We start from the raw sequence: 18,728 nt of genomic DNA, 5'->3' as shown, positions 1-18,728 counted from the left end.
GTCTATATACATAAAAAACCGTTGCGTTTTCCGACTGTAATTGGCTTCATTCCCTACCAACCATCAAAATGTTACTAAACTTCGCTCATAAACTATTTAACTTTGGATTTTTATGTATGTGTACGTGTGGTACGCGCTATGTGTCATGGCATGAAAATTCTAATTTAAATGTAAAAAAAGATTAATATTTGTGCCAGATACACGAAATGTAATGTTCTGCTTAAGTTCGATTGACTGGAATAGGAATATGGAATAAGAATACATGGAATGCAGAAGATAGAAATCCTTCGTTTTTACGGAGATTTGCATCAAAATTGTCAAATACCTGCTAAATTGCTATGTTATACATATCTTTATTGTCTTTGTTGCTTCAAAACGCTAGACATACCGTTTTAAATCATCACTCCATGTATTATTCCGGAATAGGGTCAATCGAACTAGTGTTATTAACTCTGATCGAACGCACCCTAAGTAAGGTCGCTTGGGTTTGCATTTTGATCTTCTTCTTCTTCAAGTAAGAACATTATCTCAGGAACTCGCAAAAAGGAAAAACACGCTTTCGAAACCACATGAGAATCCGTTTTATTTTTCTATGCACCGCAAGGGGTGAAAATTTGGTTTTTTCTCAGTTCTCTAGAGGATAACAACGTAATCTTATTATGAGGAAGGGGGCAAATTATGACTCCGAGGAAGAAATAAGGAAGTTCTGCAACCGCAATCAATTGAAAAGTGAACGCAAATCCATCCAGAGCTAAAAGTAGCTTCACAGGTCAAGTTTACATAGAATGGACCGGATTTCTTTGATTGGATTCCTTTTTAAGGCAGAAAATGTCACGTCATCGATACTGTTCCATCGCTGGCATGTTTACGTAGTTATTGCACGAACTCCTGCTTCCGGGCTGGGGATTAAAATGTATGGCACAAGATATGAAGAGCATTCATTGTCTTGTATACTTTTCTCATAGCATGACAAAACAAACTTCTCCCTAATCTTTCCCTCTCTAGAATGTTTGCATGATTAAGAGATCGCTGAGAGCAAGTTTTATTTGCAAGATAAATGAACTTTATTCTTCTTGTCTTAGAGTCGTTAAATATGTGAGTCATTGCCTGATTTGAAAATTCTCGGATTTACTCCTGTTTTCGTGAGAATTTCTTGCTGCTTTATAACTTTCTTCTGCGAAGGAAAGGAGATTAGAACTTGGAGAAGACTTTGGATTTAGGTTGGACACTGGAAGTAGTACCCAACCTAAGGCGTTGAAAACACTTTTTGAATCACTCTCAATTCAAAGGGATAAATGATTTGATCCCGTTGAGAGTCGACGTGACCCGACTTGTCGACTGAGTGGTTTGTTTTTTTACGGTCTTCTGGCCACCGCAGTTGGTGTCGCTGCAGCATCTTTGAACCGTTTCAAATATCGCTTTTTGCTGAAAGGACAGGCAGTGCAAGGTTGTCACTTCATAATACCATATCATGGTTATGAACTCTTATCATCATCGTCAATCATAGTTTTCGTACGTGATGTGCCAAATATAAAAGAAACCAAACTAATTATCTCTTCAACGACACTTTAACCCCAAGAAGTTTAAGTAAGTATAGTATTTTCGGAACTAGGTGTCTGGATATCTCCACGTTTTTGCTAGGTGCTTGTGATGGACTTCCCTTTCTCTAGAAACAGCTTGAATTAATTGCTCTGATTTTTCAAAGGAAGCCTTCTTTTCAAATGCGATTACTCGGGATCTTTTTGTCAAAAGAAAGTGAGGAACGTTTTCCAACGGTGTTCTCTGTTTGGTTCACAAAAAGAGTCGGATTATCTTCAAAGAGGGCACTTTCATTAATTCCAAGACTGCTTACTTCGAGCTGAAGTCTTGCACCTAAGCTGATTTCATACGTCAGTCAAATTACCAGTTAAAACCCTGAAGTTTTGCTTTATCATGAAAAATAAAAAAAAAACCGCAAGGTTGTTCCAAGGGCAACTGAAAGGCTGTCTTCAGGAAATCCGGCGTTTCTCACCTTGAACTATCCACGCAAATTTCCTGAGGTCATGTTGATGGTCCAAAGTCAAAATTTATCTTTCGTGGTTCAATCGCTCTGTATTTACCTCCAGGATGGGATAGTGTTTGAAAGTCCATTAGGAACTGGTATTTACCCGTAACATCACCTTTATCAATACTATTTATTTATTGATCACCCTCTTGGTAATTGAAACTATTATATACTTGACAATGGGCCATTTCCGAGTTCGTGTCTGTGTCCTCTTCAAAGCGAGTCTAAGTGCGAAGTTTTTTCTTATAAAAATTAGTTTTCATTCATATGTAAAGTAAAACTAATTACCACCACAAAATCTTCGAATCGTCGAAGTGGCCTTTTAAAACAAGAAGATTTTGTCAACCGGACAATCCGGATGTTTTCAGAAATGTGGAAAGATCATGTCTACTAAAAGTTTTGATTAATAGAAACCACACCAGAGGCAATTTGTCAGTGTTTGATTCTTGTCATTTAGCTGCGCATCATGGAATATATAGCGATTGGCTGTAAAGCGTTAATAATAATAATAATAATAATAATAATAATAATAATAATAATAATAATAATAATAATAATGATGATGACGATGAAATTTATTTAGGTGTCAAGTTCTTTAGCGCTAGGGCACAGCCCTATTTGCTGACACTGTACATGGATGGATACATGGACATGAACTCAAATTAACTCAAACCGAATTAAATCAAAAGTAGTTTTTGAGGGGAGGGGAGTGGAAAAAGCCCACGGAGCAGAGTAAAGAACCAACAAACTCAACCCACGTACGCCATTTTTTTCCGCAAGGGCCTCACCCCCTTAAAAGTGACAAAGAAGAAGCGCCGGATCTTGGGAGATCCAACCGCCGAGTCTGAGAATCGAACCCAGGCCACATTGGTGAGGGGCGACTGAGTGTTCTACAGCTTCTGCACCAACATTGCTCCCTGTTTTAACATATTGAGAAGTTAGTAGCAGTAACTGCCAGATCATACGTACACTGTGGGTTTCGGGGGTTTATAATCGGGCGAACAGGACTGACAGTGGAACCCGAATCGGATAATCCTGTTTACTCTAGCTGGAGTTAACGGCATCGAAATCTCGACTGAAACTTACTTGTGTCACCAATTAGTTGAAGATCTTACCCCTTATGAATTGTGCATCTGATTTGGGTTTCTCAGTTGACAAGCTTTAATATTCAGAGACCTCTTTCCCATTTTTGGGCCGGGCGAAGACCATTGCTAATTTACTTTTGGTTCCTTTAAAGAGGTACTTGCGCAAATGGTTTGTATCATCTATTCGTTGATATTTCAGCTTTTTTTAGAATATAGTTTGAATTCTGAGAGCCTTTGGCTAATGCGATCATTAGTCAGCGTTCATAGCGAATAACAACACACGTCTGGTCTAATTTTTAAACAACTGTCAAAATCTTGGGTGCCGAATCATATGACTCAGAGAAGTGGACATGTGAGCCTACTTGAGTTTAGTAATAGACCGAATGGGTAATGTCAACATGAAAAAGATTTTGAATGATGATCATTTTGATAAATCTGAAACTTTTATGTAGCGCAGTATTACGTATTACATGTAACTACTCAAAGTTTATGGGGTCTTCTGTTATGGCGCAATCGTTTTGAAATAGGATTCACAGAGGGCCCCACTTGTAAAAGTGTGCCAGAGAAACGGGAACCCCACGCCCTAGTTTTCCTGAACAGTGCGACAGCGATTTCGTTTCAGCTAAGAATTAATAGTTATCCGGCTGGCGGAGTGGAACCCACTGGACCTCCCACATTGAAAACCGCCGAGACCAGGACGGAGAGGGGAAGGAAGGGGCATGGATTGTTTTGCCGCCTTGAAGATTTAAAAGCGAAGCAGCAACGTTTTCATAATTCTTTATGTTATCATACTGTAACATCGTTTATAGCTTCCAGCCGAGGGAAAATTCTGATAGGCAAATTTTAGCTCTTACTCTGAGAATTTGTCCTTTTCCCACGACAATTCTTTTCGCTCTGTGGGCGCCAACAGGCGCCAGACTCGAGGCATCGGTGCCGATAGGAGAAAACATTCTCGAGGACTTCCTAATGTTGCTAATGTCGCTACGTCAATTAAATTTTTGTATTCCATTGCACGTTTTTAATATTTTGCAAAACAGACTGTAAACATCAAACTCACTCTTCAGTTAATTATTTTCAGTTTGAATTTGGTGGGCAAAAGTAACTCACTGGGTGTGATCAATTTATTTTAGTGCAATCATTTACATTCTGTGGGCTCTAAAGTCACTCAGTTCGCTTTTTTACGTTGACGGTTTTTTGTGCTCGATTATTTAACAAGTTCATATGCATGAGCTAAACAATTGGCCATATTTGTTATCTCACTGCGTGCATGGAGTGGAAAATTGTTTACCTGCAAATCATAACACGTATATGACAACTTGAGAGGGATGTAGTCAGTCACATAAAAATGCAAAGGTGCAAAGTTCAAAATCCAGGGCCTCCTTGATTCCATCTTTTCTCGTGCTGTGTTTTTGAAAGCCCCAAACCATAATGTCGCGTGTCGCTACGTGGTATGTGGATAACCATGGCTGCGCATTAATTGACCTCTAAATTCCATTTGTAAGGCTTGGATTTCCTTTTGGTGTGTTCAGTGTGATAAGGTTAAAAAAATCAAATCCAATAAAGTTCAAGAAGGATATAACATCTGCACTGGCTTATTATGCTCACCAAAAGGTATTAATGATTTTTTTCATTTCCAAAAAAGGAAAAAACTAAAGGACGCTCCACACGATGAATAACTCATGGTGAATGTAACAGTAAAACCGCATGAAAATATAGTCTGAAACTAGGGCCTTTTCACGGGAGAAATGTTCAAGGCGGAAAGCGGATGTTTCTTTTTGACAAGATGAGACTGGGACGGTAGAGCAGTATTCGGCTCTTGCGCGGGGGCAGTGCGAGAGGAATTTTGGTACTCCAAGTCCTGCACATTACTTGCACCGGAATAATTTTATTGTCAAAAACAGTCTGTTTGGGGAATAAAACAACTACGACTGTGAAGTGTTCAGTTACCGCCAACGTAATTCATGAATTTTGCTGGTCTCACTGGGTCCTAGGTCCCCGCAGAAATTTATGTAAGTTGAGGAGATAATGAGTTGAAGTTGGCTCCTCGATGCCGTTTTCACTTTCATATGACGACCCATCCGTTTAGCGCGGGGTTCTAAACACTTTGACAGCAGTGAAGTCTCGTTGAGTGAGAAAATGTGGTCAAGATTATTTCCTACCGCGAGACAATAGGGCACCAATTTTATAGCAACAAAGTACGGTAATGTCCGATAAATGCTTAGACGAAGCTGTCAAAAAATTAAATGCGTGAGTCCTAACTCTTTAGATTGAAAGGTGGAATGTACATAATGAGGAGTCGAGCAAGATGATGCCATCACTGACTAAACGCATGCATTAAAATTTAGATTGCTGGTCATAACGTAAATTGCAAAAGTCTCGACTCTTTCAAAACGTAAATATTGTATCGCGACTAATGATCTGATACAGTGTTTTCATAAATAATTAAATCATCAAAGGATGGCCTTTTGGGCTTGCAAAAATGATCATTGAGATGATTTGAAACGATTACCTTCCAATTTCCGTTAGTGGCAGGGTGGTAAAACTGAATCATTAACGTCACAGAAAGCACGGTTTTGAAATAGTCTGCCCGGCGGGAAATGGACTCGGTAGGGAATGTCTGAAACGAAGAGTGGACATAACAGCGGGGAAGTCAATTTCTGGTGAACGAACGGATCTGTTTGAGTGATTTCTTGTTAATTAGACTGACAATCCATATTTTCAAGGTGTTTTTTTATTTCCACGGATCGCCCGCCCCTTGTCCATTCCTGATTACTCCACGGGCTGAATTTCGAATCCGTGACAGAATTTGGCTTGTAGAGTGTAGAGCGAAATAATGGTTTATCAGCGTTAAACCATGTCTGAAATTTCGTGCACGTTAGTATAAGCCACAAAATGCATCTTGTTATCAACACCTTGTACCGAGAAAGCACTGCGTTCTCACATTCAGGCAATGACGGTAACCTTGGTCTACTAATTAATCTTGTTAAAACGATTTTGCAGTTCCCGCAAAGGGGTAATTACAGGAGAAGGAAACATTAGTCGCTAAAGCAAAGATTTTACAACATCAAGTCTTGAATTTCAGTCTCGATGAGCTCACTCTTTCCTATCTTCAGTCTCCTTAAACCAGACGATATTGCCGCTTATGAGAGATATGCATAGAGAAAAATCTCTAAAAAACCCTTACTTTTGTCATATCCAATTCCGAAGCTTTTAATAGCTCTATTTCTCTTTCGTGATTTTCTTACTGTACCCTTAGCGATCTTAACCATTCTTAAAATCATTGCGTTCTTATAAATCAATGGTTTCCAAACTTTTGGTTTGCGTTAATTCCATTCGACTTCATGAATTCTGTCTCCTTCCACGACGTAAATTTTATTAGCAGCATCACTGTTGTCATATGCAAATTCTCCGACTAAAATAAGGTCAAGTTGTTGGGAGAAGTTCTCAGTTAAATTTTAAACTCAAGCGAAGTGATTATATTTCATTCGCTTTTTCAAAGCATTGAATTAGAAAGGAAAAATTTAGCCAGGGTCTCCAGTTCCGTTCTCAACGTTAACGACGCTGGTACGTACCCAACGGTTTTTTAATCTGAGGGAGAAGCTCATTGAAATTCACTTCTTTTAACTTTCGAAACATTCCTATACCTTCAGAAGTTGCACAATATGTTAGCTGAAACACATAGATTATTGACACTCGATCCAGCCAATTGTTTGCGACTTAAAAAGATAATTGGAAGTGTTTTATATCGCTGCATGCGACGATAAGAGTCCACGTAGGGAAATGCACAGCATTTAGGGCTTACAACTTCCTTTTTCCTCACAACCACAAAAGCCGTGAAAATGTCTGACTGAAATCCTAAACAGAGAATATCGCGTAGACTATTGAGCTTCAGGGCAAACATCAAAACTTTGCATTTGAATGTTTATGCTGGAAGTGTCTGGAAACTGTTGCCGTGACTTCAGTTTAAGAAAACCAGTCAGTGTAAAACGCAGACTGCAGACTGCGGACCGGGGGTAAAATGCAGACTGAGGTTATAATGTAACTGTTGAAAAAGCCCAAACCCATTAGAAATGCTAACAGTTAAGCCTAAATATTGTTTTAGGCCTAATTAGGCCTAAGGTTAGCATTCTAAGGGGTTTGGGCTTTTTCAACAGTTACGTTATAACCTCAGTCTTCATTTTACCCCTAGTCCGCAGTCTGCAGTCTGCGTTTTACTCTGAAAACGGTATATCATTTTTGACGATCAGTTTTCGAATAAACGTGATGTTAAGCCAGTCTCATGATTATTTTAGCTGCTGAATGGCTGGCGAAGGGCTAGACTTCCAAGCAGACTTTTTAAAATTGCCCTCGAGAAATGGATATTAAAAGAACGTTAAGGTGAGCACATGGGAGCAAGGTATTTAATACCTCACAAGCATAACTTATCACGACCCAGACGCTCCCACGCGTACCGTGACTATTTAATAGTTTTAAAATATTTTTGTTGTAACGGTTTTAACGCCTTGAGAATATTGGGTTATGAAGACAGGAAATTTCGCTTCATTATCTTTAAGGAAACGTTTATCTCGGGTTCCCTCACACGAAGGTAGCTTTCATCAGTTTCCTGTCTGAATATCTGATATATTCGAAGTATTGCTAGCGAACTTTAACCCGCCGTATTATTGATGCATGGTTTTGCGAGTTTCCCTTGTTTGGACCACTCTGTGAAAACTCAGAATTCCTATTTATTCGAGCCTATTTATTTTGCAATTTGAGCCTTTTGAAAGGTAGACGGTAGAGCTAACGATTTTAGAAGTTATTGATTTATTTAAAGTGACGAGCATAACGGCTTGCAAACATCGATCTCAGGATCAGTAACCTTGAGATTATTATTACTATTATTATTATTATTATTATTAGTAGTAGTAGTAGTAGTAGTAGTAGTAGTAGTAGTAGTAGTAGTAGTAGTAGTAGTAGTAGTAGTAGTAGTAGTAGTAGTAGTAGTAGTAGTAGTAGTAGTATTGTGGCTAAGTCAGTGCTCATACAGGAAATAATGCAGAACGTCGGGTCTCTGCCTGTGGCCTAGGATGCCTTGTACCGTCTGATCATGCCGTAACCATCAGGCCTGCCCTCAAGTGCCCAGCACTTTTCTCACGCTCTTTCCTGTTCCCAGCAAGTACACCCGCTGATAGAGTTCCATGTGGTAAGATGGGAAGACATTCCCGGTTGGTTTATTCAATTTCCAAATCCACTTGAGATTGTTGTTATTGTTATTATTATTATTATTATTATTATTAATTATTATTATTTACTATTATTATTATTATTATTATTATTATTAGTAGTAGTAGTAGTAGTAGTAGTAGTAGTAGTAGTAGTAGTAGTAGTGGTGGTGGTGGTGGTGGTGGTGGTGGTGCTGGATGGATCTTAATTCTTGAGTACTTTTAGCTATGAAAAGACTGTAAACACAGAAGTTTCTCATGACAGAGTTGCATAGTCATAGTATAGTTACGATTTTCTCCTCATTAACACTCGAGTATCATGGATCAATATTATCAGAGGCATTTTGAAAATCCTTAGATGCAGCTCTTGTGTATGGTGTTTGTTTTACCTTCTTCAAAAGAGGTAGTACGTTTGCTTCCCTCGCTGTTTACTGAGTACAAAATTATAGAATTGCAATTTTTGATGAGCCCTTTTAATTCTGGTCCAGTCAATGTCATGGAGGAAACCACAAAAGAAAGCCTTGCTAGACTAGTTGTTGCCGCTCTTAAAGGTTTATTGTGTAATTTTCTCATGATTTTCCAGCTTTGTTGACAAGGACGTACTATCACAGTCTTTGCGTAATTAAGATACCGAAATATAAATTGGAACTGAACCCTGCGGTATCTGTTGAACTAAATGTAAGCCTTCAGCGCTGTTTGGACGCTGGCCAAGTGAGAATAAGCTTTTGAACAACCAGTGGCACAAGTCATTGGTAGAACGACGTGCATGAGCCTCCAAAACCCGTCATTTCACACATGTATCACAGTAATACCTGGTTTAACGTAAACAGCTGAGTTACGAACCTACTCAAATTTTACCCTTTGGGTTTAAACCAATTTTACACCCAATGAAATCAAAGGACGCAGATGAAATGCGTATCAGAGATGAAATAACGGAATGATCGTTCAACTTATCTGGACAGTTTATAGACCTTTGGAACCTGTAGAGATTGTCCTAGAAGCTGGTGGTTGTGTTAAAAATTGCAAAAATGCCTCATTTAATTTAAAATTTCGACTGGATGGTATTTGTTTTGTCTCGAAGGTTCGCATTACAAAATATTATTTCATGTGTTAAATTCAAGACCGGACAGTTCACTATTCAATTCTACAACAACAGAGCTCGACGATTTTATCAAAAGACTCTTCCAATTATGTTAGCCAGCCTTAAATAGTAGTAAATTTATGCACACCATGCATTCTTGCACAAGTCCTGCCGATCCCTTTGTCACCACTTGGAGTTCTTTCCAAAGCTGTGATCACACTAAGTCGACCGAGTATATCACCTTTGTCTTTGTCGTGCTCTTAACAGTTGTTTCCAGGTCGTGAGTCAAGCATTAGTCTGTAATGTCTGACATAATAATGAATAATGAACTTTATGTAAGAGTCAAGTTTTCAAGCCGCGGGGCTCAAACTGAGGACACTATAAAAGTCAAATCAATTTATCTCAAATCAGCTGAAATCAAACATTGGTTTTTTATTTTGATTTCACTGAATTAGTTTTCAATTTCGACTGGCATTTTTACGTCTCTGTGATAAAGCGTTATTGAGATTTTCTTCCTTGCCATGCTAAATTCGTGGAAATTGTCTAGCAAGGTTAAATAATCAGATGTTAGAAAGTGTACGGGATGAAGAAGAGACTGATTTGCATTAAATCCATTATAGGTCGTCGTTCATCTTGAACAGCTGCTAACATTTCCTCACTACCCTAGTAGCGAGTGTACCCATAGTTAACATGTTAATCATGCACAACTTATGCTGTCTTCAAACGGTTTCACTCTCATGGTATGGTTGAAGTTTATTCGTTTAGCCTTGTTAAATTTTATCCGAGTCACAGTTTAATCAATCAAATGATTCCAACCAGTTTGAGTCTGTGGAATGATTTGAACAATTTCGTCCCAGATGCCGCAATGGTGCAAATCCAATATTGTGCAGAATTAGTTGATCCGCACGTAATCCACTTAAATCCATTGGCTGTAAACCATTTCATTTACATTAGATTACATTTAATTGAAACAGTACAGCAATACATGGTCTTTACTTTGCTAGCCCTCTGTTTGCCGATATGATAATTCGTGCAAGTTATATCGTTTTTATGATCGAGTATACTTTCCCTTTTTGCTTTGCATTTACCAAAAGACTGCAGATGATTGGATGTACATATCATCGCATATTCTCACACCTATATTTCGCTTTCTTTGAACTATTCCCTGTCAAATTACTTTACTTTGTCTGTTTTTAGACAGGGACACTTTGTTCTTAGAGTTACACATATAATCGAAGCCCACTTTTCCAAGGAATCAAAAAAATTGGTAGTCCAATGCTTTCAGCCGGAACTTAAGTACTCCATGGGCCGAAGATCGAAGGAAATCCATATCGCAGGGTTAGACTGTGATAATGAAGTTTAAACGAAGAAAAAAAAAAAAGAAGGAAAAACATGAAAGGAAAAATAACCATGTTTTGAGTGTGTTAAACTTTGTAGCTCAGTTGTGTTCGTCTGAGAATCATCGTAAGATAACAGATTCACAAAGAATGGGGTTCCTGATATGACGATTTAGTGGTACTTACATACTGAACCGCATGCGACAAACATATAAAACGGTGACGTATTTTTTTATATCTGAGGAAGAGTTTAATGAAAACAATATTTTAAGAGAATTCAAAGTGAAACAGCTTGCCTATTATAGTCCTTCTTTTCTTCCAGGAGAATTTGCTTGTGCATGTCATCTAGGAAGGTACTTCTTTAGTTAGTAAGGTGTTGTTTTTTTTTTTTTGCTCTTTTGCAGGGGCTGTGTAGTGAGTATGCATACAGGGAACAAAAATCATGTTGATGGTACTTTAGTCATCACGGTTGTGGAAAGAAAGTGGGTATCAAATGTAAACGTTATGCTCAAGAAAACTATTTGCTGTTTCAAATTCGTGCTGCAAAACGTCATTTAGTACGTAGGTGTTAGCTCGACCTCTTTTCGTCTTCACCACCTACATGTATTTCACTATCACATTGACCGACTCTTAGTCCGAAGAAAACCACGATGTCTTACTTCTTTGGCTCAAATATCGTACGCTTTCATGGTCCTGCATGGGTACATGTAATGGTGTCTCCTATCAGAGAGTGTACAGCCTAATTCGTTCTTTGAGATTTATGTGCTACCCATCGATCAGTTGGTTCCTCCTGTGCAAAAAACAATTTTCTGCTGTGGCATCTAAACCCACCTTTGCGTGCTTCTACCGATCCACGGTACTTCACAACTGGAAAAAATACTTACGTTTTAATCCTCTTTACATGTTTACACTAACTGGAGACTGCATGTATTGGTGAATCATGGCATGACATCTACATAAAGCTATGAGATTGGGGATGGACGTCAAAATAGTACAATGTGGAGAAACAAAATGAAATCAGTTATTTGTTGACTTCACGTGCACGTAAACGTACTGTTGGAGAATGACGAGATCTCTAATAACTGAGATTTAAGTGAACTTGTTAAATAAAGGGCAAATGTTAAGAACTAGTTAAGGAGTCCTTCAATTTTTCCTTGTCTAAGCAGATGTATACGAATAGCACAAATGCACCCAAAATTGGAGGATGCATTGTTTCGTGTTTAGACGGGCACAAAAGGTGTGTCTGTCGCCTCAGCATCAGTTGTAAGGTACACACTTAGTGTTCAATATAAACATGGATTTTCTGAATAAGCGTGTAACTCAAGAACATTTTGAACTGAGGATCTAAAAGAGCAAAATGTAAGTAACTTTGGTCACGATTGAGCGGCAGCCAAAAAAATGAGTATACTCATAAAAACAAGGGTATATCTTACTTATCTCAAGTGGTTACTGTTTCTCTCCTGCTGCCATGTCCTAAGCTTGCTTATCAATCATGACTGGGCATGAAATACCCAGCAGGATCACCTATAAAGATTAGAGAAATGCTAAACTGCAGTGTTTAGACTTTTAGCCGTCTTCAGGCGCGGAAATGCACCAAGGTTAAGCTACCAGGCGCAGCGGAAATTGTAAGGTGTATCAGTAGAACGAATTCCTGGAGAAAAAATTATCGGACCATCTGATTTCTTTTTGCCGCAGAGATCGGAAATGCTTTGCACAAAATAGGAATATCTTCGATCCCAAAATATATTTGAACGTTAAAGGGTTGAAACAGAACGGATTTGAAGACAAAGAAACTTGTGGTAACTAAACAGCTAAAACATTTTTTTCTGCATAACAGACAGGGCTATTTTCATGCCAATGTGCTAAAGTTTGTGGGAAATAGACAAAAAATTATATATAAAAAAAAAAAAAAAAAAACGTTTTAACTGATGTTTTATTCGAAAACTCACACAAGTCCGAGAATATGTTTGTGACATATTGTGTCTGGGCATGACGGTACCTTTGTAAGCAAGTTAAAGAAATGCGCTACAGTACCTTAAACAGAAGCTTTAGTTAGTGCTACAACAAGACGCCAAAAAATACGACATAAATAATCTCGTTAGTGTAATACAATAAACTAATCGCGAAAAGGTTACGGGTGAAGGAAATATTAGCCGCTTAGGCCTCAAGCACCGCTTTTAAGTTCTTTGCCATCAACTAAGGATGTTTGTTTACCTGATTGCCAAGTCACCTGTGCTCGACCAAGGCTTACTTTGTTTGCAATTTTGACTCTTTGTGGTCGCATAAGGCTCTTCCGCGCGAGAGCCGTGGCAAGGCAAAAAGGGCGTGGCTTCATTTTACCATTTGGCGGGTTAGTCCCAGACTTCACATTCCTTTCAATAATTTTCTCTCAACCAGCGAAATACCATTCTGTTCAAGTGTACGACTTCTTTTCATTAGTCTTTATTAGTGAATCAACTAAGAATGTGGTTTAGCGTTTGTGGCAGTTTCCTTTGCGATCGATTTGGTTCTTCTTTCATCGTCTTTTTACTTTGAATTTAGTCCTCACTGTTTTTTGACTTTCAAGTAGTAAACCTACTAGGTGTACTATTTACTATTTTTGGAATTTTTAACGCAATTTATTTCGACTCGAGATCACTTGTAGAGACAATCAGTCAGTTTAAGTGTATTTGTGTACATTGAATTCGCAAATATCCGAGCTCTCTCTTTCTCTCTATTTGCGAGCATAACACATGTCACTCTTTACTTAGACAGCCGGACTACCGGAAATATTCCAAAATAGGAGTTTCGAGACATCCGGGGTGAGATGACAGTGTTCAATGTTTGAGGAAACGGAAAGTTCCAGATAAACGATAACTGACAGGAATGCTTGGAAAGCTAAAGGGTTTGGTCCATTTCTGTTTATCCATGTCAAAACAAAACAGCGAACAAAACTGAAAAGGAGAAAGGGAAAGTACCAAAGCGAGCGGGCGTGTTTTGCTCTCGTTGTCTTTGAAAGGAAAAGGCTTCTGCTATCTATACACGACCGATTTTCTTGCTTTGTTTTATCGCGCGCGTGTACGGCACGTGTCTTCAATTACACGCACGAAGCAAATCATAAAACAAAGGGCCTTTTTTTCCATTTGGCTATCGAAATGATTTACTTTTGAGGAAGAAAAACAAAACCTAGGCTAATCGTATACAGATGAGAGGGTCTGGCCAAGCTGTCAGCTTTATTTTCCCAATTTTGAGTGCTTTTCATGTAACCGGAACTGGCAGATAAGTTATGTTAGGGAATAAGTAAATATTACACCAAATCTACGCCTTGTATTTGGGCCTTGGTTTTACCTAGTGGGCGCCAGTCAGTCTCTGGCGTTGCAACTACTGATAACTTTGTTTTAAATTAAGTTGAAACATAGTATATCTGCTGCGAACGCGCCTTGCTGAAAAGGTTCCCAAACATGCTTAGGATGTGATTGTTGCTTGGCGCCATAACAGACTCTGTGAATATTTTGGGGCGGATTTGGTGATGTCAACACCCTTTCGTATAGTTTGAAAAGACGGGTCATGAACTAAAAAAGCTATGAGGATGTGGCAAGTGTGATATGGAAGCAATTATTAGAGACTCTCCCGTACTTTAAGTTCCACGATTTGTAACATTTGTGGAGCAGAACGTCTGTGGTTTTCGAATAAAGCCATAAAAAAGGGGAATTATTATTCACTATTATTTTTTACTCCTATCAAAATTCTGTCATGAGAAAAGGGTTGAACTTCGCACTCTTCATTTTTTGCCGGCCAAAGCATTCGGTTTTCTTTGTGAACCTCTCGTAAATCAGCTTTTGCCCTGCTTATCTTAATATTGCGGCTCATCGTTTGATATTTTAGCGCACTATATAACGGTTTCATATCAGATTATTGTGCGTTTATCGCATTTCTAAGGGTAAAAAAATGTAAACAGTCTTGCACACCGCCAATGTTTTCTTTGCCCGAGCGCAAAAAATTGCTATTTCGATTCTCGGTTGGCGTGAGATACCTCACGATCTTCTGGAAATGCTCTGAAAGAGCCTTGAATGCGAAGTTTGGTGGGAAATCGTCCAGGCCTTGCACATCCCGTTAGAAAACGATAAAGGTCTTGCAAAGGAACCCTTAAAAAAAACTTCGGTTCCGGTTTTGAGTAGGCCCCACATTCCAGTAGAGCCATCTTTATCTACATTGTAGCATTGACCCGAAATGAATTCGATGAACATGACCTTCACTGGACCAAATTGATGACATGTAAGCCAGTCAACACACGCTTTTGCACCATCGATAGCTTGTGAGAGAGGGTGTAAAAGCAGACTCAAATACACTATACCACATATTTTGCGCCAGTAGTTTGGTCTGGTCAAAGAAAGAACTCTCTGGTCGCTGGCGTGGCTGCGTTGTGCGTTATGAAACCGTCAAGTCTGACCTTTTTGGAACTTAAATCTCTTTTGCAGTTCTTTAACGAGATCAAAGCTCATTTTCTAATTTTGCTTCTTGTGTAGGCGATAAGAAATCCAGACCTATTTCCAGTTTTCACACCGTTCTCTTTCGACACAGAAAAGCGCCCGAGTTTTAAATTTAAAAAAAATTCAGTCCACGACTTGCAATGTCTAATGCTTAAGTCAATATTGTGATCACGTCCAATTTCGCTACTGCATAAACGTGTTTGACATTTATGTTGACTTAGTGAAGGTGGATTCACGAAACTCTAGATGACCTGTAATCTGCCGAATCGTTACGTTCCTGAAGAAGAAAACTATACTAAAAGATGAAAAGCTCGTCACGTCCTAGAAAGATCGTTCTTAATGTTCAGTACCATTTAGTACATCGATTACATTGCGACCTGAATGGGTCTCTTAGCCTTTTGAATTCTCAGATTTCTCGCTTCGTAAGGTGCATAGCGTGACGGGCATAAGAAGCCCCATGATGGAACGTCCATGTGATGTGTCTCGTTCAGAAAATTTTGAGAATGGAATTTGAATTGTTTTTAGTTAAATATTTAAGGGAATGAAAAGCAGTTGTCTAGCACAAAAGAAAGGCTGGGCATTGAGGCGGTTAAGTCGGACGGAAACAACTTTTATCTTCTCAGTTTCGCTTTATTTAGGACACTTGACGACGTGATGTTACAAAGTTGGCGCTTTAAATGGCAGGCATAGAATGGAGCCAGGACGTCACATTTCCTGATTTCTCCGATCAATCTTGACCCAAAGTAACCCGATATTTAGTAAAATACCCGTGAAATATACATCCACAAATCCTGTCAAGGGCTACTAGACAGACTGGCACCGGATTAATTGCTGTCGCTTCCAAAAAATTGACACCTGTCGAAACTAAAACTGTGATTGGCCAATTAAATTACGGCATAAACTCGTCTCCGCTTTCCCCACGTGATATAAAATAGCATATTTCCAACTCGCTTTCTGTCACATCGATCACACGTGTTCATGCATATCTAGAGTCAGCATATCAGCGGGGAGTTTCGGCAGTGAAAACTTTATCAGAGGAAATTTATTCCAATACGAGGCGATCACAGACGTGAAAGAGCACAAAGTCCAGAATCATGCACGATTTTGACCGAATGCTGCTATCCGATCGCAGGACAGTGCGAAATAAGAGAATCCCTGCACCTCTGGCTTCAATGCGAGTAGTAAGCCCCTTGGGGTTTAATAATTCCATCCCTTGTCACTCAGTTCAGCCTGAACAGAACCAAAGGTATGTTAAGTTACTCGGGTCGACGGAGCAAGAACGTGGTCAAAAGAAAGAGCTTAACATGGACAGCGATTCTGATAGAATTAAGAGACCCATGAACGCTTTTATGGTTTGGGCCCAAGTGGAGCGGAGGCGACTTGCGGATGCAAATCCAGAACTTCACAACGCAGAGCTCAGTAAAATCTTAGGACAAGCTTGGAGAGCGTTGAACAGTTCGCAGAAAAGACCATACGTCGAGGAGGCTGAACGCCTGCGACAACAGCACATCAAAGATCACCCTGATTACAAATACCGGCCGAGAAGGAGAAAACATCCGAAGAGAGTTTGCAAAAAAATGACATCTACGTCTCCTGGAGTCTGTGCATTGGTGCGAGAGCACAAAGACGCAACGCGTTTGAATTCAGGACCTGATTGCAGCCAAATCCCGTTTAACTCCCCAGGTGGAAATTCTATGGATTTTGGGCCGCTGTCAAAACAGACAGGGTTTTCTAGTGGAGAAGTAAGGCTGTCCCATCTCGGAAGCCCGCCTGCCTTGCCAAATTTGTCCGAGATAAGTCTCCCTACACCTGAATCAAGTCCTGGTTCCAGCGAGTTTGGAAGCGCGTTCAACTTTCCAACCACTTGGCAAGACCTTCAAAACGCGCTTTTAAATCTTCAAGCAAAGGCGCACTCGCCCTCAGCAGCTCCGTATGTCGGTGTATCCGCCTCGAATTCGGCGCCTGTCAGCCCGCTTTGTTTTCCAAACGGAAATTTACAAGCATTGACATTGAACCCTTCGATTACTGGCAGCGTTAACGCAAGTCATCTGCAACACAGCGATGCCAGTGCAAACCAACTTTTCCCGTTCGCTCACATCACAGAATTAATACCCGAAGAGGATTTCAACCGAGAAGAGTTCGATCAATACCTCGATGGAACAGAAACAGCGAACATTGCATGGATGTGAGCTCCGAGGATGACAGCTTCGAGGGAGAATTAACTCGTTCGTGATTGTACAAAAAAAAAAAAAATCAAAAGGGGCAATCTTGCTGTTTTTGTTGATATTTTTATGTGACGGATTTACGATGCCGTCAAGAATTGATGAAAGCGAACATTTCTTCTTTTATCAAATTATTATTAGTTGTCTTAGTATTTTCATGCGCGATGCATAGACTTCGATTTTTTTTTTGTCACTGTACAGTTTACATAAGGGATTGCTCAGTACGAAGGATTCCCGCAGAGTTTAAAATTCGTTTATTATACCTATACATGGTGGAGCGTTGCCGTAGTTGATATCTGGGTGTAAATTTATTTTGGGTGGTTTTCGAAATAAAGATTTTGTAAAGATAAATTGTTGTAGTGATGTGCGACGTACAGCCATTCGTGAGTTGTTTAGGCCGGCAAGCCGCGCATAAACTGCTTTGAACCCAAAATTGGGCACCACTTCTCTCTTTCCAAGTTGACAGCTCATAAAAGCAGCTTACATTCAGATTGTTATCTTTGGTGAAAACGATTGGCTCATTCAAGTCAAAGTACACAAAGAGACATGTCAACACTTGTCAGGATCTACTTTTTCCAATGATCAGGCGCGTTCTGTAATGTGGCACAAAAGTTTGACCTCGTGAAATCATCCCCCCAAAACGTTAGTGCCAGACATTGAAATCGCTCGTTAAATGCAATGAAATATTAAATGCGACTGTTTCTTATCAACCCCGTGACTTAATCACTGAACCGTACTTTGTGTTTTGTCTTGTTCTGTAAGCAATCGACGGTCTTTTGCAGTCACATGACTCCTACAGACTAAATCAAAAGGCTCTTTATTCTCTGTGAAAGGTTTTCGCGTCCGGGAAAGTTTTCTCCTCGAAAATTTGTTTTGAGACAGTTAAATACTCTCTTGACTCCTAGTGATAATCTCTTTCCACACCGGAAGCTGGACTTGTTCGAACATCAATCTTAACAAAGGAACAGCGATCTAAGCTAATTTTTCATTAACACGCCTAAGGTAATATGTCTGTCTTCCCTCTCGTTCTAAATATTGACATTACGTTTTCTCCGGATGAGTTACTTGGGATAGGTAGATTCTTCACTGTGTTTACTCAGATTTGACTTTCAGTAGCCAGCCGCATGAGTTAAAATCTGGAACGTGTTTGCCCATCAGAAGGAAAGCGATTTTCTGGTTTTATCTTGGTAGTGTTATTATAGTAAACTCCATCTGTTACCAATTATAGACATCAATCTGGGACCTTCGACCTCTCCCTTATCTTTTTTCCTGAAGATTCTTAACGAGTG

The 18,728-nt window shown here is 39.4% G+C and overlaps 1 protein-coding gene and 1 long non-coding RNA gene across 5 annotated transcripts in view; both read left to right on the top strand.

Moving 5' to 3' along the window:
* The window catches only part of LOC137977540 (uncharacterized), a 30,227-nt gene extending 15,726 nt beyond the window's left edge, over window positions 1-14,501 (top strand). For all 4 annotated transcript variants that reach the window (XR_011117838.1, XR_011117839.1, XR_011117840.1 and 1 more), the window contains exon 3: window positions 11,153-14,501. This is a non-coding gene — a long non-coding RNA (uncharacterized lncRNA). The remainder of the gene's footprint in view (window positions 1-11,152) is intronic.
* Window positions 14,502-16,172: 1,671 nt separating this feature from the next.
* Window positions 16,173-17,790, top strand: LOC137975030 (transcription factor SOX-7-like). The gene has a single exon (XM_068822062.1). The coding sequence runs from the start codon at window positions 16,312-16,314 to the stop codon at window positions 17,404-17,406; it is 1,095 nt and encodes a 364-aa protein (XP_068678163.1). The 5' UTR covers window positions 16,173-16,311; the 3' UTR covers window positions 17,407-17,790.
* Window positions 17,791-18,728: the final 938 nt, after the last annotated feature.

The sequence above is a fragment of the Montipora foliosa genome, chromosome 11 (genome assembly GCF_036669935.1).
Source record: "Montipora foliosa isolate CH-2021 chromosome 11, ASM3666993v2, whole genome shotgun sequence".
Lineage (NCBI taxonomy): Eukaryota > Metazoa > Cnidaria > Anthozoa > Scleractinia > Acroporidae > Montipora > Montipora foliosa.
The sequence above is the reverse complement of the archived record's forward strand: the minus strand, read 5'-3'. Positions and strand labels throughout refer to the sequence as shown.